This window comes from Piliocolobus tephrosceles, chromosome 1 (genome assembly GCF_002776525.5).
Source record: "Piliocolobus tephrosceles isolate RC106 chromosome 1, ASM277652v3, whole genome shotgun sequence".
NCBI lineage: Eukaryota > Metazoa > Chordata > Mammalia > Primates > Cercopithecidae > Piliocolobus > Piliocolobus tephrosceles.
The window spans coordinates 195232706-195257028 of record NC_045434.1 but is presented as its reverse complement, the minus strand read 5'-3'; the positions used below and the strand labels follow the sequence as shown (position 1 = coordinate 195257028).

The 24323-nt window shown below is 47.8% G+C and overlaps 1 protein-coding gene and 1 pseudogene across 1 annotated transcript; one reads left to right on the top strand and one right to left on the bottom strand.

Annotated features, from left to right (window-relative positions):
- Positions 1-3780: 3780 nt before the first annotated feature.
- Positions 3781-12207, bottom strand: LOC111547520 (antizyme inhibitor 2-like). Its single transcript, XM_023219307.2, is given in 9 exon segments — positions 3781-3916; positions 4079-4296; positions 5511-5611; positions 5747-5886; positions 6899-7072; positions 7724-7858; positions 9308-9480; positions 10412-10585; positions 12079-12207. Coding segments are annotated over 9 exon segments (1380 nt in total).
- A 6585-nt stretch (positions 12208-18792) lies between these two features.
- On the top strand, positions 18793-22318 carry LOC111547521 (annotated as a pseudogene).
- Positions 22319-24323: the final 2005 nt, after the last annotated feature.

Below are 24323 nucleotides of genomic sequence, written 5' to 3'. Positions count from 1 at the left end.
TGACATCAGGTGATCTGCCTGCCTTGGCCTTCCAAAGTATTGGGATTACAGGTGTGAGCCACCATGCCTGGCCACTTCTAGCCTTCTCTATGCTGACTTCCTCTATTGGATCCCTCACTGTGAAATCCCTGGAGTCCTTTCTCTTTTCCTGATCAGATCCCAACAGATGCACTTCTTAAACAGACTATAAACTGGAAAAGGGAAGCCTTAGTCACCGCTTTATCTCAAGGCTCAGCACAGGGCCCAGCACACAGTAGGTACATAATAAACACTAGTTGACTGACAGGAATGTGGAATGAAGTGCTCTTTTTTTTTTTTTTTTTTTTTTTTGAGACGGAGTCTCACACTGTTGCCCAGGCTGGAGTGCAGTGGCGCAAACTTGGCTCACCGCAATCTCCACCTGCCGAGTTCAAGCAATTCTCCTGCCTCAGCCTCCTGAGTAACTGAGATTATAGGCGCTTGCAACCAGGCCCAGCTAATTTTTGATTTTTAGAAGAGATGGGGTTTCATCATGTTAGCCAGGATGGTCTCAATCTCTTGACCTCGTGATCCACCCACCTCAGCCTCCCAAAGTACTGGGATTACAGGCATGAGCCACTGCACTCGGCCGAAGTACTCTGACTCTTACTGAGTGCTCATTACACTTGCCGTGCATGCTCTCATTTGTTTCTCACGTCCTCCTGATGAGGAAGGAACCGGCATTGTTTTCATTTTGCAGATGAAGAAACTGAAGCTCAGAAAAATTAAGCGCCTTGCCTGGGAAACCTAATGTAAGTTTTCATCTCTACCTTGTAATTCCGCTTATCACCAAACTTTCAGAAAAGGCCTGTGAGACACCATAGTGTGGTCTGAGCATCACTCTGGATATTAGAGAAAGACTCAGAGTGGTGGAATTCAGGAAACTGGAGCAGCCTGGAGGGAGCAGTTAGGAGATGGGGACTAAGGGATGCCCTTGCAGTGCTTAGAGCCGCAGCAGTCCAGTGGCCGAGGGCTGGCAGAGACAAGAGATGACAATGGATGTGTGACACTGATCCTAGATTCCCAGTATTTTCTAGTTTTTTTTTTTTTTTTTTTAATGTCCCATGATTCCAGTGATGGAGGCTTCTTATTATGTATCATAAACAGCAAACATCGGCCAGGCGCGGTGACTCATGCCTGTAATCCCAGCACTTTAGGAGGCCAAGGCGGGTGAATCACGAGGTCAGGAGTTTGAAACCTGGCCAACATGGTGAAACCCCGTCTCTACCAAAGATGCAAAAAATTAGCTGGGCGTGGTGGCACGCACCTGTAATCCCAGCTACTCGGGAGGCTGAGGCAGGAGAATCACTTGAACCTGGGAAGCAGAGGTTGCAGTGAGCCAAGATCGTGCCATTGCACCACTCCAACCTGGGTGACAGGGAGAGACTCCGTCTCAAAAACAAACAAATAAACAAACCCTGCAAACATCATCTTGTTTATGGTCTATCACTGGTTGGTTAGACCTGAAGACCTGTGACTTACATACCCAGACACACTCACCCTCTCCCACCCCCCAGGGGCAAAGAAAACTCACTGGAATGTCTTCCATCTGGATGGAGTTCACATTTCCCAAAGTCTGCTCACACCCCTAAGTATTGAACCCATAATCCGTGCTTTTTACATCCTGAGTGTTTGGGCATAACCAAGACTATTTTGCAGGAGGGGAATTTGATATTCTGGGATGCCCGCGTGAGATGCACCTGATTGGATGGGCTGTTGAGCTCCTCTAGCTTCTCTGAGTGGCCTCTGTTACCGCAATCTGCTCTTTGCATCCTACGTGTCAGGGGAAATTCCTCTTCAGCTCCAGGGACTCTGGGATCCCTGAGGACCTGGCTGAGTTGAGTGGTAGCAGAGAGGGTGGGAGAGATCCTGCTGAAGGCAGGGAGACACTTTCCTCGGCTGAGCCAGAAGCTGAGAAATCAGTGGCTATATCTGCTATAGCTGCAGGAATGTGGCCTTGGGGTATGACGACCTTCTCCCCTCCCCCCCAACCATCTGGTTTGCCTAAGACTCAGGAGCTTCCTAGGACTCAGGATTTACAGTGCTAGCACCAGGAATGTTCCAGACAAATCCAGGCAAACTGGTCACCCTGTGTCCCCAGGCTCTGCGATCTCTGTTTCTCATCTCCAATCCTGGTCACTCACTGTTCTCTGAGCAGAGGCTCATTCCCATGCCTGGGCCAAGTTGTTCCCACACCTGAGCCACGCTTCTTGCCTGCTTTACCTACTGATTCTGCTCTGCCTCCAGGTGCCACCACTCTCCTTCTAAGAAGCCACTCATTCCTCCGAATGGATGGCTTCCACCTGAACTGTCCTCAGAGTATGTCCCATGTTCCTCCCTGTGCTGCAGCCAGCTGCGCCTGCCTTTATCTTTCCACGGGCCTCAGGACTTCTCAAGGACTGGGTCTGCGCCTGCCTCACATATCCCCCTAGCATCGGGCACACATCCTGGCTTGGCCTGAGTGGGACACCCTACCAACACGCTATGAAAAGACCCAGGATGCAGGATGGGGTCTCTGTGACATCTGGACTCCAGGAGGAGAGCCAGCAAGAGCAGGGTGGCCGAAGGAAAAGCTGGCCCTGAATGATACATTCATCCCTCTCTTAATCCCAGCAACCCTACAGGGAAGTTATTATTCTTACCACCACTTTACAAGGAAAACTAGAGTTCAACTAAGTTAGTTGACCTGCCCAAGTTCACAGCTAGTAGCAGTGGTGCCTAAATTTGAGCCCAGTTCTCACTTATTCCAGGGACATGCTCTTAACCACTATGATATGTTGATGCATTTTATAGAAACCCTTTCTGGAACAAGGCAAGGGCATGAGTAAATAAACAGCGGGGAGGAGCGGCAGGATGAATTTAAGGTTGTAAACTGACGCCAGTTAGGTATGAATTGAGCAGGTGTGTGGGCTGCATTATTTAACATAAAAGATCAATAGCCCATTTTTTGTAGTCACTCTGAGAAGAAGTAGCTTCTAATGCGTCCCCTTCAGCCACCATTCAAGAGGGTGGGAAAGGAGGGATGGCGAGGCACATGACAAGGAGGATGGGCAGGGCAGTCTGCTGCTGAGAAAAGTCAGTGGAAGACCTGACCAAAGACACAGGCATGTGGTGGCTCACGCCTGTAATGCCAGCACTTTGGGAGGCTGAGGCAGGCGGATTGCTTGAGCCCAGAAGCTCGAGACCAGCCTGGGCAATATGACGAAACTCCATCTCTACCAAAAATATAAAAATTAGCTGGGTGTGGTGGTGCACACCTATAGTCTCAGCTACTCAGGAGGCTGAGATGGGAGGATCACCTGAGCCCTGAGAGGTCGAGGCTGCAGTGAGCCAAGATCATGCCACTGCACTCCAGCCTAGGGGACAGAGTAAGACTCTGTCTCAAAAAGAAAGGAAAGAAAGAAAAAGGGAAGGAAAGAGAAGGGAGGGAGGAGAGAAAGAAAAGAAAGGAAAATGAAAATGAAAGAAAGAAAAGAAAAAAGAAAAGAAAGAGAAGAAAAAAAGAAACGAAAAGAAAAAAGACAAAAGGGAAGAACTGACCCAAAATGATAGCAAGTTGTTTTTGGAAGGTTCGCATAGGATTTCATAGTTACCCAAACTTCTGCCTCCTCCCTGCCATCCCAACTCCCAACAGTTCCCAGGGGCCTACCTACCAGAGTGTCTTAAAGTCCTCCAGCCTAGCCGGCTCTGGGTTAAGGCTCTGCCTCCAGAAGGTTCCTGGGGAAAGGGCATGGGATGCAGGGTGGGTGTCAAGGCCTTTGTCTACAGCCCTGAGGCTGCACATACAGCAGCAGAGCTGGGGCCTGGAGGCAGAGCTGGGGCATTGGGCGTCTGAAGCAAGAGTGGGGCCAGACAGTGGCTAGAGGGCCTGGGGATCTCTTTGCAATTCTCCACCTCCCTGGGAGGGGGGCCAGAGGCAGATCAGAGCCCAAAGGTCAGATGGACACTTTGACTTCAGTGAGTCAACAGGGAAAGGGAGATTCCCTGGGACCAGTTCCCACCCCAAACTCAAATGAGTGTGAGGTTTCCTGCTTCCTCTTCAACCCCAACCCCCAGGCACCTGAGCTGGGGGCCCATGGTATAGCAGATGGTGGCGGGCAGGAAGCCATTGAAGCTGCAGCTCATGGAGGATGTGTAGGCGCCCATGGAGGGGAAGACCAGCCAATCGCCTACATCAAGCTCGGGCAGCCGCACATCCTCCAAGAAGAGCCTGTCAGAGGCATCGCATGTGGGACCATAGAGTGTGCAGGGGAAGAGGGGCGGCTGTGAGCAGAACTCCTGTGTGACATAGGAAAGGGGGTCAGAAAAAAAAGACAGCAGGCTGGCCTATCCCACCCCTTACCTGGAAGCCATTGAAAGACCCGGAAGGGCACTCCCAGGGGCACACAGATGTACACTGGCTGGGACCCATCCCTCTGTGGCCCCTGCCCGGCCTGGCCAGTTCTAATGTGCCTACAAGTAAGGGCTCGGATTCCTCTTCTGTAAATGGGGCTGTTGTCTTCATTAATTGCTATAAGGCAGCAGTTGAAAACTCAATTATCTAGAGGTCCAGCAGGTAACACAAATGAGTGAAATGGGCCAGGTAAGTCTGACAGCAAACTGGAAAGTCACTGTCTGTCTAAAGGGGAAAGCCACTGCTGGAAGTCCCGTTCCAGATCGCAGTGCCTGACATGCTAGACTAATCTGTTGAATTATTTGTTGCCTTGTTTTTCTCCAGGCCATGTATCACCAGATCTCTCAAATGTTTGAGAGGAGCTGAGAAAATCCAGGCTTTTATGAAATATGTCTAGATTTTTAAATATGGGCAACTAAAATTGAAAACTATTGTGGGAACCAAACAAACACAGGGTCTCCTACTGGTTCCTCCATATCCAGTACTCACTCCCCTCAATGGGAAGAGAGGCAAATACACACATGAAGACACACACCCAGAAACACTTCACACACATACGCACTCGCACATGCATGCAGACACACATCATACATGACCAAATGTGTGCACACACCAAGACGTTCACTGGCCGGAAGAAACAGTCAAGATATTTACAAAGCAGTGTGGCCCGGATACCAACCCATCACATCAGGAGACAACTGCCCTGGAGGAAGATTCTGTTGGCCCTACAGGGTCAGGTATTGCAGCTTTGTTGCCAGATCATGGGCGGGATTGAGCAGCAAGGGTGTCGGCAGAGAGGCCCCTGGTGGACTCGGGGGAATAGCTCTTTAACCACCAGGGAGAAGAACATCAATATTTTGGAAAACATCCCATGCCTTTATGTTCTGGTGACTGTCCCTTTGCCTGATGAGGCCCCCATAGCCAGCTGCTGCCCATGCTCTGACCTGTGAGCACGCATCATGTACGTGTTTACATGTGCTCTAAGCAGCAGGCCAGGACCTGCCTCTGGGGTCCAGCACAGCCACTGTTCCCAGTGGGGGAGGCACAAGGTACCTCAAGGTAAGGGACTAGACTCTTGGGGCTGGAGTGGCCCCCTTACCTTCACCACAATGGGAACCCTTGGGACAGGCTTTCGGTGGCCAAGGCGGAAGGAGCCATAGTGGCCATCGTTGAGATAATACATCAGCTGCCGGCTGCCTCCTGGGGAGAATTCAGTCGCTACTCTGACCCCCAGCTCCTGGGACAGAGCCCCAACCCTCTGCCCTTCCTCTCTTCCAGGGCCTAGGGATGCCTGGACAGTGGCCTCCCCACCCATTGCCATCCTGGCCCACCCACCGGGCTCCAGCACAGCCTTCTTGGCAATGATGTTGACAGCGGCCGTGCAGAAAGACTCCATATAGAAGCGGCCCGGCTCTGCGATGACCTTGACACCACGCTCCTCAGGGAAGTCCTGGGCCAGGGCAGCACTGATCACTCTCGCCATCTGGAATGGGGTGGAGGGACAGCAGGAAGAGGTTAACTCATCCAACACTTGTTGATGTGCCAGTGCCTGTGCCAGCGCCTTACCTGCGTCAGTCCTTTCATCCCCAAGGCACCCTGCAGGGTAGGCATTAGAATTATCCCTGTTTACCAAAGAGGAAACAGAAGCTGAGGGACAGGAGGTCACTTGTGTGGGGTTGCACCAGGCTCCCTGAGAAGCCCAAAGATGCAGCGATTTAATCTGATGCGAAATAAAAAGACGAGTGTCTTGTGGACCCAGGGAATGTAAACTCCCAACTGTACCTGTATTGGTGATGCTAACAAGAATTCTACAAGGAAACATACACACATACAGACACACAGAGAGGCACAGCCCCCAGGACCCTTGCTGCAGCTGCAGTGGACACGCTGTGCCACCTCCCCGCAGCCTACCTTAGCTCATCTGCCCTGTGCAAGATGATTTCCAGCCTCCAGTGCCTGCCCCTCTTTGCTTCTCGCTCTGTGGGCTTTCTCCAGCACCCTCAGAAACTAGCTGGAATGTGGGGAAATTAACACCCCCAGACCACAGCCTTCAACCAAACAGGGACAGGAGTTGGTGAATAAAGGACCCAGCCCCCTGTCATCTAGTGGGATGATTCTGAGGTTCTACATTGTCCCCAGGGGGACAGGTGCAGGGGTCCACAGTGGTAACTAGCTCATAGATGAATTCTCTTTTGACTTTTCTCCCTTCTGTCTCACTTTCCTGACTTCCTCATTGGCGCTTCCATGGATCATCTCCAAAAAAGCTACTTGTATCCAAGTGTTTGTCTCAGAGTCTTCTTTTGGGGGATATCAAAGCCAAGACATGTACGTACACACTTACCCACCTATGCACACAGAGCACACCCAGAGACACATCAGAAAGACCTAAACACAGAGGTACATGGATGAACACAGACCCCCCCCACACACACACACACATGCCTGGGCACACACGCAGACCTCCCTGAACACCCCCAGTGCCCCTGCCAGCTCATCTCCTCAAACTTGGGCCCGGAGTCCTCCGTTCCGGGGAAGCCCCCTCCAATGTCCAGGCAACTCATATCGTGCCCAGCCCCGTGGCCCATTTCAAACACGCACCGGCAGTCAGCGATGGCCTGTGTGAAGCTCTGGGGTGTCTGGCAGTTGGAGCCCACGTAGAAGCTAGCACAGCCAGTGCATGTGACATGGTGAGAGATACGTACAGAAACACATGAAACACAGTTCCAAACCACAAAGCCACACGGACTGTGGATAACTGTGACAGAGACAGAGAGGCACACTCACACATAAGGCACAAAACCACCAGGGCCAAATGCAGAAACAAACAGCTGGAAACGTAACTGATTACACTGGCATAAGTGTATGCTTTTAGACACCTGCACACTCAGGCCAACAAGGCACCCACAAAGAGGCACTCACCCTGAGTGTTCACACGTACACACACTCAGACACTGCCATGGAGCCCATGATCCCAGCACTGCCACGTGGACTCCCTTTCCCCTGATGGACACTTCACAACAAGACCCCAAACCCCCCGGGGCCTCAGAGCAGGGAGGCCCTGAGTAACCTTCACATTATATCCTGCCCCTTTAGACAGATGGGGTCTCACAGGCCCCAGAGAGGGGCAACAGCTTGCCATGGGCCCCAGCTGATTATGCTTACGCCAATGTAATCAGTTATGTTTCCAGCTGTTTGTTTCTGCATTTGGTCCCAGTGGCTTATGTGTGACTGTGTCTCTGTCTCTGTCGCAGTTATCCACAGCAAGGGAAGGACCAGAACCCAGGGCTTCTGGAGTCCTCAGGCATCACTCACCTGGCTCCGACCACGGCCAACCCCAGGTCTCTGGCAGACGTTAGCAGGTGCCCACATGCCTCCAGGCTGGCCCCGAACTTGGTACTCAGAGGGAAGGTGCTCTGCCTGTCCTGGGTCCTCAGCCGGAGGAGCAGTCTGGAGGAGGGACACCAAGGATAGGGAAGAGGGAGAGAGCACTCAGCCAGAGAGGCCAAGGGGCCCAGGGCTTCTTATACCACCCCCACCTGTGCCCAGCTGATTCCCAGATCTGGGGGGTTTTCCAATGCCACCAAATCCATGTGGCCATCACCACAGCCCAACACACTTGTGTATACATCTACTTTTCCCTAGGTACACCCAGAGAAGGGAGTGTAGAAAACTGATAGTATTGGTAAGCACCTACTACATGACAGGCAACATGCCCCCATGTTGTAAATGAAGGAACCGAGGTTTAGAAATTTTTTTTTTTTTTTTTTTTTTTTAGATGGAGTCTCGCTCTGTCACCCAGGCTGGAGTGCAGTGGCCAGATCTCAGCTCACTGCAAGCTCCGCCTCCCGGGTTCACGCCATTCTCCTGCCTCAGCCTCTGGAGTAGCTGGGACTACAGGCGCCTGCCACCTCCCCCGGCTAGTTTTTTGTATTTTTTAGTAGAGACGTGGTTTCACCAGGTTAGCCAGGATGGTCTCCATCTCCTGACCTCGTGATCCGCCCATCTCAGCCTCCCAAAGTGCTGGGATTACAGGCTTGAGCCATCATGCCCGGCTAGAAATGTTAAAAGAGACTTGCCCAGGCTGGGCGCAGTGGCTCACGCCTGGAATTCCAGAATATTCAGAGGCTGAGGCAGGTGGATCACCTGTGGTCAGGAATTCGAGATCAGCCTGGCCAACACAGTGAAACCCCATCTCTACTAAAAATACAAAAAATCAGCCAGATGTGGTTGCGGGCGCCTGTAATCCCAGCTACTCTGGAGGCTGAGACAGGAGAATCTCTTGAACTCAGGAGGCGGAGGTTGTGGTGAGCTGAGATTGCACCACTGCACTGCAGCCTGAGCAACAAGAGCAAAACTCCGTCTCAAAAAAAAGAGACTTGACCGGGCACGGTGGCTCACACCTGTAATCCCAGTACTTTGGGAGGCCGAGGCAGGCAGGTCACAAGGTTAGAGTTCAAAACCAGCCTGACCAACATGGTGAAGCCCTGTCTCTACTAAATACACAAAAATTAGCCCGGCATAGTGGCACGTGCCTGTAATCCCAGTTACTCAGGAGGCTGAGGCAGGAGAATGGCGTGAACCTGGGAGGTGGAGGTTGCAGTGAGCTGAGATCATGCCACTGCACTCCAGCCTGGGCAACAGAGCGAGACTCTGTCTCAAAAAAATAAAAAAAGAGACGTGCCCAATGCATACATCAGGTAAGCAACAATGCCAGGATTTGAACCTGGGTTGTCTCACTCCAAAGGCAGCTGCCAGACCCTCTTAAAATGGCTGGACCTTGAGGGTCCTCCCCTTCACTTGTCTCAGGCCAGCATTTGTCAGGGGTGTGCTGTGTTGGGTGATACGTTCTTTACTGCTGACTCTCACCTTACTTGCCTGCACCCCTGCTGGTCTCACCTGGCCCCAGGGTGGTGCTGGGCCACCTTGGTGAGCTCCTCCTCGCTGTCGAAGGTCAGGAGTTGCACCCCGTGCCGGGCAGCATACCGGATGTGGGAGGCAGGCTTGGAGGGGTTGGCATAGATGATGCGCGAGGGGGCCACACCCAGGCCCAGCACCTGCTCCAGTTCCACCTGGAGTGGCCAAGAACCAGGGTTGGGGGCTGCCTCACTGCCCCCCTCCAACTATGTGGGGACAGGAACACTGTGCATGAGCCAAAGAGGTTGCCCTGATGGAACCCTTGGTTTGGGTCTCATCCCCGGCTCCCCCACTTTTAGGCAGGAGCCCTGGGTGGGGTTGACGGGGTGCTCATTATGGAGTCCCTGCCGGGCAGGGCAGGGTGGGGCTCATAGTCTCAACGTGCCCTGCGCTCCAGCTGCTCATAGTCTCAGCTTAGAACCAACCCGCCTCCCATCAATTTCAGCCCCATAGAGAGGAGATGGGCTGGCTTCCTAGAGGCAGCTGGTGCACTTAATCCTGCTCAGTGGAGGGTTCCTCAGAAAGGGAGGAAGGGCTGGTCCGAAAGTGGTGAGTTATCTCAATTAATTGTAACAGTCAGTTACAGACGAACTCCTTGTTCTACTCTTCCCCACTTCTCACTACTACACTTGACTAGTCTTAAAAAGAAAGGAAGGAAGGAAAGAGGCTCAGCAAAATACTCCCATCCTGAGTTCTCCCCCTTCCCACCCTTGGGCTTCGGCTCTAACCTCCCTCAACATTGCTGAATCCCCTTCTGCTAAGAACCCCTTGGAATGTTGCACCCCTGGTATAAGAAAAAATGCCAGCTTTGGATGGATCATCTCTGTCTCTTACCATATGTTGGCCTATGGGCAAGTGATTCCCCCTAAGGCTGCCTCCTCCTCTATGAAATGCAGATCCCCTGGCTACCTTGCAGAGCGGATGGGAGGACAGAGGAGAATGCATGTTAGGCCCCCTGCAGTGTGCTTAGCGCATTTCAAGTGCTCTTTGGGACAGGGGACACTTATTCACGACCTCAGCAGCAGCAGCCTGGGACTCTCCCCCTTCCAGCTGGCCTGGCCTAATCCTCGGTGGGCACAGGCTCACCTGGCTGGCACAGTCAAAGCCAGTGCCCAGGGCGGCCAGGACACACAGCACCCAAGGGCTACTGTTGCACTTCACTGCATAGAAGGGTGAGACCTGTGGCAGGGCTTGGCAGAAGGCCTGATGGCGGCTGGCCAGCATGTCCAGGTCAGCCAGCATGAAGGGGTCTTGCTGGTCCTATGGTATAGGGAGACAGGGAGGAAAGGCTGAGGGGGTGGATTATCTCATTTAATACTCATGACAGCTCTATGAAGTAAGGGCTGCTCTTATCCCCATTTTGGAGATGGGGAAGCAAAGGCTTAAAAAGGTGGTCACTGGCTCAAGGTCCTACAGCAAAAGCATGGCAAAGACAGGGTCTAAACCCAGGTCTCCTAAGTCTAGGGAGACCACCCTTGACACTGTTCCATTCTGCCTTGCGACGTGTGCCACGGTCCTGGGTAGGAGAGAGGAGCCTGCTGGGCCGGGGCAGCTCCAGGCTATTTGTTCTACAGTCATTCAACAGGGTTATCCAGCACCTACTCTGTGTGAGGCTCTAATCTGGGTACTGGGGAAAGAGCAGTGAAGAAAACAGATCAAAAATCCCTGTCCTTGTGGAGCTTCCATCCAACTGAGCCACAGAGAAAAAGGCGTGGACTCAGGCAGCATGAGCTGATTAATCATCTCTCAGGAGCCACACATTGTGCTGGGAGAAGGGATGGAGATACTATATAAATAATTCCATTGCACAGATGCAGTCACTGAGGCGCAGAGGACTGGAGGGCCTCACCCAAGTTCTTACTGCCAGACAGCAGCACAGGTGACATTCAATCCCAAAAAGAAATGGGTTCAGGGACACCTGTAGGCCAGGATATTTTGAGATATCTATTTTTTTCCCTTCTAATTTTCTCTCTTCTTCTCCCCTTCATTGATGCCATTATCTGGCTCTATAATGTCCTTGGGAAGAGATGTGGCCAGACAGGAGGCGGCTGTAAGACTTTCTGGCCTTCTTAGGGAAGCTTAGCCCTTAGGAGAAGAGGATGCCAGGGTGCAAGAAAAATGTCATAATGACACCGATAGAAGGCCTTCCCTCAGACCAGGAAAAGGGTCCACTGACTGGCAGGGATGGGGTGGTGAAGACGGTAAGAGAGCTGAGATTTTGTGTCCTAAGTGAGTCTGAGGGGAGGTAGGATGGAGCCCCTGGAAGCCAGTGGGGAAATGGTAAGTCACCGGGTGAGTCTAGAGCAGGCCTTCCCAGGCTTCATGTGCAGGCAAATCCCCCAGATCCTGTCAACTCTGTGCTCCGTGCAGTCAGTCTAGGGTGGACAAAGAGTCTGCACTGCCAACAGCTTCTCCAGTGATGGTGACAATCAGGTCCAGACGAGATTATGCATGGAGGCAGCACAGCCCTAAAAACCCAGGGAGCTGGGGAAGCCAGGAGGACAAGCAGGCAATCATCTTTGTCGACCAAAGCTGGAGGACCCCACAGCTTGGCACTGGGTAAAACCCCAAGTGGTGGAAACAGGCATGGCAGGAAGAACGAAAGTCAAGCTTTCCCATTAGCCCCAGCACAAGAGAGCCTTGAGAGAGACGACCTGACGGCGTTACAGAACAATGAAACAGAAAGCCTTATTTCTTGCCACTAAGGAAGACCTTAGTCTTCACAGCTCCCCGTCTCTCCCCTCCCTCCATACCGAATCAGAAAGTTCCTGGATCCTCCGCAGGACCATCTGCTGGGCAGATCCTTCCGGCCCCAGGGCGATGAGCTCCTTTGGCCATGGCCTTCCATGGGCTTCCTTCAGGCCCTCCAGGCAGATGCTCATCCCTGAAACTCCAGTTGAGCCGTCTACCGGGTGTGGTCCTGGCATCCTGGAAAAGACTTGCTCTCGTGACCCAGCCTTCTCCTAGCTCCCAGCTCCCCACTCCCCACAGGCCCTGGGAGCCAGAGCTCTCAAGTAAGTTTTTTTGTGTGTGTTTTTGTTTGTTTGTTTTTTTGTTTTTGAGATGGAGTCTTGCTCTGTTGCCCAGGCTGGAGTGCAGTGGTGCAATCTCGGCTCACTGCAACCTCCACCTCCTGGGTTCAAGCAATTCTTCTGCCTCAGCCTCCCTAGTAGCTAGGACTACAGGCACCTGCCACCACACCTGGCTAATTTTTATATTTTTACTAGGAACAAGGTTTCACCATGTTGGCCAGGCTGGTCTCCAACTCCTGACCTCAAGTGATCTGCCCGCCTTGGCTTCCCAAAGTGCTGGGATTATTATAGGCATGAACCACCATGCCCAGCCTGGGGGGCCAGTATTCTAAGTGAGGTAACATGGAAGTGGAAAACCCAAAACCGTATGTTCTCACTTATAAGTGGGAGCTAAGCTATGAATATACAAAGACAAACAGAGTAATATAACGGATTTCAGAGACTTAGAAAGTGGAGGCTGGAGGGGTGCGAGGGATAGAAAAAAAACTACACATTAGGTACAATTAACCCTACTCAGATGACGGCCGTACTAAAATCTCAGAATTCACCACTGTATAATTCATCCATATAACAAAAAACAAAACAAAACAAAGCAAAAAAAAACCACTTGTACACCAAAAGCTATTTTTTTTTTTAAGCAGCAAGATGGAGTCAGCCGTGTTAGATTTCTCTCAGTGTTTTAATTTTGCAAAGGCAGTTTCAGGCGTCAGATCTACGGTGTTCCTGGGCTTCAGGTAAATCCCTATGGGAAGAGCGGAGTCCAGCCCAGATCTTAAGGGATAGGGGAAGTACTTCCCTAGCTGTCCCCTCTAAACCTCGGCCACCCTGGACTGCTCAGCCCAAATCTCCCAAGCCAGAAAAATGTACCTTCCTAGGTCTGTCCACAGGACAGGTGCACAGAGAGGAGTCGGACCCCTGTTATAAGCAAATGCCGGCAATGATGAGAAGTGGAGGGAACCTAGAAACCTCCCATCCACTCTTCCCACTCTGCAGATGGAAAGCTGTGGGGCCCAGAGGTCTCCAGATCATTCAGCAAACCAGGAGTGAAACTGGGAGTAGGACCAAGGCCTCAGACTCCAACAGGGAGCTGGTTCCACTGCCTCGGAGCACCAGCTGCTGTCTCCTGGGGTTGTGTCTCTTACCCTCCACTGCAGATTTAAGCATCTCACTGGAAGTGTCTTCGAATGGAAGTGGGAGCCTGTGTGTGTCACTCAGGGTCTAGTCATCTCCCCACCCTCTCCTCATCCTCCCTCTCCACGTGGACTGCTGAGGTCTCACCCGAGCTCCACCCTCCCTCTCCAAGTGGACTGCTGAGGTCTCACCTGAGCTCTTCTGGCCCGCCCAGGCTGAAGCCACCACCTTGGGGCAGGCCCACCTCAGGGATCAGCTGTAATCTCCTGCAGGCTTACACCCACCTCTGTGCTGTGACCCAGAACCTCCTCTGCCTGTTCCAGTGAAGGACAATCAGCAGGGAGTGGGCTGCCCTCCAGGTTTTTGTCTGCCAGCCATGCCCAGGGCAGGAGGTGGAGAGGAGGGCAGAGATGGCAGGGCTGTGAACCCCAAATATCTGAGACAGATCTCAGTCAATGTAGAAAGTTTATTTTGTCAAACTTAAGGATGCACCCATCACACAGCCTCAGGAGGTCCTGACATGTGCCTGAGGTGGTCAGGGCACAGCTTGCTTTTATTCATAGGGAGCCAGGAGACATCAATCAATGTGTGTAAGATGTACATTGGTTCAGTCTGGCAATGTGGGACAACTTGAAGGCAGCAGGGGTGCTTCCAGGTCATAAGAGACAAAAGGTTGATAAGAGATGAAAGATTGCATTGAGTCCTTGATGAGCCTTTCACTGAACACACAATTTAGTCAGACTCAGTGAATCTGCATTTTTACATAAACAATAGGGCAGAGGAAACAATCAGATATGCATTTGTCTCAGGCGAGCAGAAGGATGACTTTCTGTCTCCACCCTTGAAGACCAGTTATTAGTTTCCGCTGCCAGAGTGAAATTCAACAGAACTGTTTTAGGATAAAGATCTTGAGGCCCACAACGACTCTTCTTGTGGGCAGTTTGTGAGGGAGGTACGTAGCTATTTAGGAATAAAATGGGAGGTAGGTTTGCCTGACATAGTTCCCAGCTTGATTTTTCCCTTGGCTTAGTGATTTGGGGATCCTGAGGTTTTATTTTCCTTTCAAAGACCCCAAGTCTTCCCCTGCCTGGGGGAAGCAGAGATAGGGATCTTTCCCCAGAAACGAACCTGCTCTGAGACCTTGGACCAGCTGTTCTTCCTTTCTCCCGGCCTGCCTCTCACTCGCTGGCCCTCCATAGCCCTTTCTCCTTGGTATAGCAGAGGGCTTAATCCCAAAGGCTCGACATCCGCCTGATTTACCACTTACCAAGCCTGGTGTGCCACTCGCAACGAATTTGCTACGGGCAAGTTAGTTGACTGCCTTGAACCTCAGTTTTTTCAACTGGAAAATGGGGCTTTGAGGCCAATTATGAAGATTAAGATAGAAAAAGAAAAGATATACAAAGTGCCTCACTCTCACCGCTGTTGTTTATGTCTGTGTTTCTATCCATAGGAACTTTCCCCGCCAGATTGTGTTGGTCCCTCTGCTTAAAACAGGGACCAAATCTGCATTTCTTGGGTCCTAGGATAAGCTCAGTGCCTAGGATAAGACTTGAGCTGGGGCGTGGTGACTCACGCCTGTAATCCCAACACTTCGGGAGGCCAAGGTGGGTGGATAGATTGAGCCCAGTAGTTGGAGACCAGCCTAGGCAACATAACAAAACCCTGTCTCTACAAAAAAATACAAAAGTTAGGCGGTTGTGGTGGCACACGCCTGTGGTCCCAGCTACTTGGGAGACTCAGCAGGAGGATGGCTTGAGCTCAGGAGGTTGGGGCTACAGTGAGCTGTGATCATGTTACTTCATTCCAGCACTCCAGCCTGGGCAAAAGAGACCCTGTCTAAAAAAAAAAAAAAAAAAAAAAAAAGACTTGGCACAGAATTCAGTAAATATTTGTAGGATAAATTAATAAGTGGATGTCACAGCTAACATATGAGATCTGGGATTTAGATGCAACTCCCATCTGACTTCACATCCTATAGGGATCCTGAACAGAAATATCAATGGGGCAGAATTGAGGGCCCAGAAACAAAGCTGATAGCAAAGACTGGAACATGTCACCAATCACCAAAGAAGGTGAAAGGGACAGAGAAGTGGTGCTGGGGCAACAGGTAAACAGTTTGGAAAGTAAAGTCTGTTTGGAACCTCACTTAACAGAATAAAGGTGAAATGGTTTAAAAAATTAAATAAATCAATATATATGTGATCATATGATTCCATTTATATAAAATATCCAGAACATACAAATCCACAGAGATAGAGAGTAGATTTGTGGTTGCCTATGGCTGGGGAAAGGGGAGAGAGGAATGGGGAGGGCCTGCTAATGGGGACAGGGTTTCCTTTTGCGTTGGTGAAAATAGTCTGCAATTAGATAGAGATGATGGTTGCTCAACTTGGCAAACATGCTAAAAACCACTGAATTGTATGCTTTGAAAGGTCAAATTTTATGGTATATGAATCATATCTCAACAAAGTTGTTTAAAAAAAACAGATTATGCAATCTCTGCATCCATCCAGGGAGGTCCAGGATCACCAGTTATTCTCTTATTAAGAAGTTAAATATATATATATTTATATAAAAATATATATGTATTATATATAATATAAATATATATATGTATTATATATAATATATATAAAACATATTATTTATATATATGTTTTTTTCTTTTGAGACAGAGTGTTGCTCAGTCGCCCAGGCTGGAGTGCAATGGCATGATCTCAGCTCACCATAACCTCCACCTCCTGGGTTCAAGCGATTCTCCTGTCTCAGCCTCCCGAGTACCTGGGATCACAGGCACCCGCCACCACACCCAGCTAATTTTTTGTATTTTAGTAGAGACAGGGTTTCACCGTATTGCCCAGGCTGATCTCGAACTCCTGAGCTCAGGCAATCTACCTACCTCCGCCTCCCGAAGTGCTAGGATTCCAGGCGTGAGCCACTGCACCAGGCCAAAAAGTTAAACATATATATTTTTAAACAAGCCATTTAAAAATCAGCCGGGCGCAGTGGCACATGCCTGTAATCTCAGCACCTTGGGAAGCCGAGGAGGGTAGATCATTTGAGGCCAGGAGTTTGAGACCAGCCTGTCCTACATGGCGAAATCCCATCTCTACTAAAAATACAAAAAATTAGCCAGGCGTGGTGGTGCACGCCTGTAGTCGCAGCTACTCGAGGAGCTAAGGCAGAAGAATCGCTTGAACCCAGGAAACAGAGGTGGCAGTGAGCAGAGATCACGCCACTGCCTTCCAGCCTGGGTGACAGAACAAGACACTGTCTCAAAGAAAACAAAAATCTTTAAAAAAGAGAATCGATGGCTGGGCGTGGTGGCTCATGCCTGTAATTCCACCACTTTGGGAGGCCAAGGTGAGTGGATCACGAGGTCAGGAGATTGAGACCATCCTGCTAACACAGTGAAATCCCGTCTCTACTAAAAATACAAAAAATTAACCAGGCATAGTGGCACGTGCCTGTAGTCCCAGCTACTCGGGAGGCTGAGGCTGGAGAATTGCTTAAACCCAGGAGGCGGAGGTTGCAGTGAGCCAAGATCCTGCCACTGCACTCCAGCCTGGGTGACAGAGCAATACTCTGTCTCAAAAAAAGAAAAAAAAAAAAAGAGAGAATCTACTAAAGTATCTTTAAAAGAGTTACTTTCTAAGCTTGGATGTGACACAAGAGATCACACTTGTGAAAGATCAACAGGCTTGGTGGCACCTGATTTATAACTTGTGTACATTCATAAATATAAACCTCAGCTCTTCCTGGGAGTTAAAACACCTGGGGATTAACTAACAGGATAGTGTGGCCTGAATAAATCATTCAGGTTTTTGTTCCCTTGACTATAAAACCTTAATAAGTAATTTAATGCAGTGATTATGTTCTTCTTCTGAATCCCAGCTTCTAATAAAATTTTGTCACCTTTCCTGATCCTCCATTTCCTTATCTGAAAAATTGAATTAATATATTAGTATTTGATACCAGCATTGTTTTGAGGATTAAATGAGATAATCTAAGTAGAGATCTTAGCTTAACCCCTGTTAATCGAAATCCCTGGGGTTAGAGGACTGTTCCTGGCCTCGTCTGCCTGATACACATGTTAGCAGGAAGTTCTTAGCAAATGGCTCTGACAGCTGTCTTTCTCAGAGGGCTGTGACTGGCCTGTGCAGAGCTCTGGTGGGTAAATAGCTTTCAGCTCAGTCTGCCTGATTATATTCTCATTTCTTCTGGAACATCACTACAAACAAAGCAACAAGTCTGATCCTATGAACTAAGCATGGAGTTGGAATTCAAGGGTGACTAGCCAACAATGGGGGTTAGACCCTTTAGACCCTGGGATGGCCATGTGAATAAAGTAAAAAATACTTCAGTTTCTCTTTAACTATGCTATTAAAGGTCTTCTTTATGCACAATATCTGAAGCTTCACCTTAAGGGAGATATTTCACATAAAGAAGATGCCAATATTATTTTGCCTTAAATGTATAAAAACTATCATCTGTTTTGTAGCAAGAATCAGAAGAAAGATAAACCAAGCCCAAGAAAAATAAACCCAGACAGCAAACATTCTGGCAGTAATGAGGTCTATTATACTCCTCCCCCTTGAAATGGGATATGGCCATGTGGCTTGCTTTGGCTGATGAAATGTGAGTAAAGTGATGTTACCGCCAGTAGGAAGCTTTATGAGCCAGTGTTAATTCACCATGCCCTCTGTCCCTTTGCAGAAGCAGTCAGCAGCTGGTGGCTACTCTATCAGCTTGGTTCCTAGGGTGAGGATAGCATAGAGCAGGGCCCCCAGCTCTCCCTTCATAGGGATATAGTTTGAGGTGATCACAACCTTATAAGTTTAAGTACTGAAATGTGAGGGTTGTTTGTTACTGCAGCATCAGTTAACCCATTCAGCTCAATACATGCCTCCTTTGGAAAAGTTCACTTTACTTACAGGGGACAGTGGGAGATGATCAGAACTAGACCCAGTAGCCAGGCATGGTGGCGCACACCTGTAATCCCAGCTACTCTGGAGGATGAGGCAGGAGAATCACTTGAACCTGGGAGGTGGAGATTGCCGTCAGCCAAGGTCACGCGACTACACTCCAGCCTAGGAAACAGAGCAAGACTCCATCTCGAAAAAATAAATAAATAAAATAACTGGACCCAGGCATTTGTCAGTCAGGAACCTGCCTGAAGTACTGAGTTTTAAGGAGGATTAAAACATCATAGGGTGGGGAAAATCTTCAGGACATTATTCTGGGCAAAAATTTCTTGAGCAATACCCCACAAGCCCAGGCAACCATAGCAAAAATGGGCAAATGGGAAAACAAGTTAAAAAACTTCTGCACAGCAAAGGATACAATCAGCAAAGTGCAGAGACAACCCATAGAATGGGAAAAATATTTACAAACTATGCATCTGACAAGAGATTAATAACCAGAATACATAAGGATCTCAAACAACTCTATAGGGAAAAAAAAATCAAATAGTCTAGTCAAAAAGGGCAAAAGATCTGAATAGACATTTCTCAAAAGATGACATACAAATGGCAAACAGAAAAAAAAAAAAAAGGCAAACAGACATATGAAAAGGTGCTCAATGTCATTAGTCATCAGAGGAATGCAAATCAAAACTACAATGAGATATCCTCTCACCCCAGTTAAGATGGCTTATATCCAAAAGACAGGCAATAACAAATGCTGACAAGGATGTAGAGAAAAGAGGACCCTGGTACACTGTTGGTAGGAATGTAAACTGGTGCAACTACTATGAAGAACAGTTTGGAGGTTCCTCAAAAAACTAAACATTGAGCTATTACATGATCCAGCAATCCCACTGCGGGATATATACCCAAAAGAAAGGAAGTCAGTATATTATTGTAGAGATATCTGCACTCCCATGTTTATTGCAGCATTGTTCACAACAGCCAAGATTTGCAAACAACCTAAGTGTCCATCAACAGATGAAAGGAGAAAGAAAATGTGGTACATATACACAATGGAGTATTATTTAGCCACAAAAAAAGAATGAGATTGTGTCATTTGCAACAATATAGATGAAACTGAAGATTACTATGTTAAGTGAAATAAACTAGGCACAGAAAGACAAACTCCTCATGTTCTCACTTATTTGTGAGATCTAAACAAAAATAAAAAACAATTGAACTCATGGACATAGAGAGTAAAAGGATGGTTACCAGAGACTGACAAGGGTAATGGAGGACTGGCGGGGGAGGTGGGTATGGTTGATGGGTATAAAGAAATAGTTAGACAAACAACCCCATCAAAAAGTGGGCAAAGGATACGAACAGACACTTCTCAAAAGAAGACATCTATGCAGCCAAGAAACATGAATAAAAGCTCAACATCACTGATTGTTAGAGAAATGCAAATCAAAACCACAATGAGATACAATCTCACACCAGTCAGAATGGCAATTATTAAAAAGTCAAGAAACAACAGATGCTAGTGAGGCTGTGGAGAAATAGGAATGCTTGTACACTGTTGGTGGGAACGTAAGTTAGTTCAAACATTGAGGAAGATGAATGAGGAGCAAAGTCACGTCTTACATGGCAGCAGGCAAGACAGCATGTGCAGGGGAACTCCCCTTTATAAAACCATCAGATCTCATGAGACTTATTTACTATCATGAGAACAGCATAGGAAAGACCCGCCCCCATGATTCAATTACCTCCCACTGGATCCCTCCCGTGCACGTGGGAATTATGGAATCTATAATTCAAGATGACATTTGGGTGGGGATACAGCCAAACCATATCATGAAGGAAACATTGAAAAGTCACTTGGAGGTAGAGTGGGTCCCTTGAGGGCCTACTTGAGTGACGGCAATGCAGGCTTTCACTCTATTAAATGGGATGTGCAAGGGTGGCGGGGAGCTGGACTGTTCTGAACAGGGGAGGAAGGGCTTCCAGGAACCCCAGAGAAGGCAGAGAACAAGAGCACCCAGAGAAGGCAGAGAACAAGTGTCACAAATAGTCTCCATGCACTAGATATGTAGAGAACAGTAATAAAAGGAAAAAATAAAGACAAAGATCTGCTTCTGAAGTTTTCTCTAAAAGTTTCCTTCAGTTCTAGCCCCATGGAGAGGCTGAAAATACCTGTCTAGCTTTCTTTATCTCAGTCCCACTATTTGAACTACTTGAACCTTATGTTTATAAATTTCCTTTTAATAATGCCATTATTTATTCTCTTGTTATAAGTCATTTCAGAGGTGAACTCTAGTCTTCTAGAGGCTTCAGAAACACACAATATGCATTACCTCAGTGTTATAAAGCCCTACCCACCTGAAACCACTCAAGAATGTCAGAGAAGAGCTTTCTTACAATGGGTGTGCTGCCAGAACACAGGTATCATGAAAACCACTCCTAAAAGCCAATATGGGAAAGGAAGAAGATTCATGTCAACATTGTCATCACTGGACACACAGATTCAGGCAAGTCCACCACTACTGGCCATCTGATCTCCAAATGTGGCAGAGTTGATAAAAGAATGGTAGGAAAACTTATGTCTTCTTTTGGTCACAGAGGAGGCTGCTGAGATGGGAAAAGGCTCCTTAAAGTAAGCCTGGGTCTTGGACACACTGAAAGCCGAGCAAGAGTGTGATGTCACCATTGATGTCACCATCTCCCCATGGAAAGTTGAGACCAGCGAGTACTACGTGACTACCATTGATGCCCCAAGAGACATAGAGTTTATCAAAAATGTCATTACAGGCACATCTTAGGCTGACTGTGCTGTCCTGATTGTTGCTGCCGGTGTTGGTGAATTTGGAGCTGGTGTCTCTAAGAATGAGCAGACTCATGAGTATGCCCTTCTAACTTACACCCTGGGTGTGAAACAACTAATTGTTGGTGTTAAAATAGATTCCACTGAGCTACCCTACAGCCAGAAAAGACACAAGGAAGTCATTAAGAAAATCAGCACTCACATTAAGAAAATTGACTACAACCCCTATCCCCTGAGTAGTAGCATTTGTGTCAATTTCTGTTTGGAACGGTGAGAGCATGCTGTTGCCAAGGGTTCAGATGCCTGGGTTAAAAGGATGGAAAGTCACCCGTAATGATGGCAATGACAGTGGAACCATGCTGCCTGAAGCTCTGAATTACATCCTGCCACCAGCTCGTCCAACTGACAATTCCTTGCGTCTGCCTCTCCAGGATGTCTACAACGTTGATGGTATTGATATCATCCCTAAGGCCTGAGCGGAGACTGGTGTTCTCAAGCCTGGCACAGTGGTCACCTTTGCTCCAGTCAACAATTGGTTACAATTGAAGGAAAGTCTGTTGAAATGCATCATGAAGCTTTGAGTGAAGCTCTTCCTGCGGACAATGTGGGCTTCAATGTCAAGAATGTGTCTGTCAAAGATGTTCATTGTGGCAGTGTTGCTGGTGACAGCATAAATGATCCACCTGTGGAAGCAGTTGACTTCACTGCTCAGGTGATTATCCTGAACCACCCAGGCCAGATCAGTACTGATTGTGGCCCTGTTCTGAATTGTCAGACAGTTCACATTGCTTGTAAGTTTGCTGGGCTGAAGAAGAAGACTGATCTGTTCTGGTAAGAAGCTGAAAGATTTAAATTCTTAAAATCAGGTGATACTTCCACCATGGATATGGTTTCTAGCAACTCCATGTGTGTGGAGAGCTTTTCTGACCAGCTCCCCTGAGTCCTTTTGCTGTTTGTTGGTTTCATCAAAGCAGTGGACAAGAAGGGTGCTGGAGCTGGCAAGGTCACCTAGTCTGCCCAGAAAGCTTGGAAGGCTAAACGAACGTTATCCCTAGTACCTGCCACCCCAGCCTTAATCAGTCATGGAAGAACTGTCTAGAACTGTTTGTTTCAATTGGCCATTTAAGTTTAATAGTACAAGACTAGTTAATGATAATAATGCATCATAAAAGATTCAGAAGGAAAGGAGAATATTTTGTGAATCGTTTTTGTTTTGTATTCGTGTGACAATTTTCAGTAATCAGATTTTTTTGTTTTGTTTTTGGGTTTTTGTTTTGTTTTGTTTTTTGTTTTTTGAGACACAGTTTCACTCTGTTGCCCAGGCTGGAGTACAGTGGCACCATCTCGGCTCATTGCAACCTCTGCCTCCTGGGTTCACGCAATTCTCCCACCTCAACCTTCTGAGTACCTGGAATTACAGGCACGCCACTGCACCTGGCAAGTCATTAGTTTTCCAAATCGGTGATTTTTAATGGAGACAACTTGACCAAAAATCTGTCACAGAATTTTGAGACTCATTAAGAGAAAGTTTAATGAGAAACCTGTGTCTTATTTTGGTCAACACTGAAACTTTTATAGAAGTGCTTAGGCAAAAGACTTCATAATCTATTTCTGGTGTTGAGCAGCTGTGAAACCTTATGAGAATATAATTCTGAGTTACCATTTTTTTTCTGGGTTAATTTGAGGATTTTTTCCCCCACCTATTTTTTTTTTTTTTTTGAGACGGAATCTTGCTCTGTTATCCAGGCTGGAGTGCAGAGGTGTGATCTCGGCTCACTGCAACCTCTGCCCCCAAGGTTCAAGCTATTCTTCTCCCTCAGGCTCCTGAGTAGCTGGGATTACAGGCGCACACCAACAGACCCGGCTAATTTTTGTATTTTTAGTACAGAGGGGGTTTTACAATGTTGGCCAAGCTAGTCTCAAACTTCTGACCTCAGGTGATCCATTCATCTCGACTTCCCAAAGTGCTAGAATTACAGGCATGAGCCACCATGCCCAGCCTCCACCTATTTCTACGCAGGAGGAATCTTGCTTCAGGTACCTAGTGAAAAGCTATGGAAGGGCTCTGTTGAATTGTGTATTAGTTCGTTGTTACATTGCTATAAAGATAGTACTCTGAGACTGGGTAATTTACAAACAAAGGAGGTTTAATTGACTCACAGTTCTGCATGGCTGAGAAGGCCTCAGGAAACTTACAATCTTGGTAGAAGGGGAAGCAGGTACCTTCTTTACAAGACATCAGGAGAGAGTGTGAGCAGAGAGGAAAAAGCCCCTTATGAAACCATCAGATCTCATGCAAACTCACTCACTATCATGAGAACGGCCTGAGTGAACTGCTTCCATGATCCAATCACCTCCCTCTCTCGACACAGATGACAATTCAAGATGAGATTTGGGTGGGAACACAGAGCCAAGCCATATTAGATTGCAACACTGTCGGTTAGTATAGAAATGCAGCATGCTTTTGTTTACCTGTGATTTACTTTAGAAGGCCAAATCCTATGATACTAAAGGCCATGTGTTACATATGAAATTTCGTGTGTTTACATCAATATTGAGTAAATTTGTTGAAATCTCAAAAAAAGGAAATGACAGAAAAGAGAGCCAATATTCAAAATTATTTTTAAAATATTGTTATAATGTGGTTAAATTATAACATAACACATATCGCATTGAGTTATGTAATATGATATCAAATTTCACCTTGAAAATTTATGTGAAACTCTTTCTATAGTTTGTCATTTTCACAGTAATATTTGGATGTTATTTAAATATACAATTTTAAAGTCTCCTAGAACCCTTCTCCCTTTCAAGATTTCCACATTCTCCAGTAACAATTGTCCTTAGTGTTTTCATTGAAGAATCTCTCATTTTATTTTAGTTTTTGGTGTTGACCTGCCAGCTCTAACACTTCAAGGAAAAACCTTTTCTGAAGAAGAACTGTGTATCACAATTCTTAGATTACAAAACGTGTGATTTTAAAACACTTGCATTTCTAATAACATGAATTATTTAGAGTCATTTTGCATTGTCCTATTTGGGAACCCCCGCCCAGGGCACACAGAGGCACCACATTCTGCTTTGCCAAGGGGTAGTCATGTTTC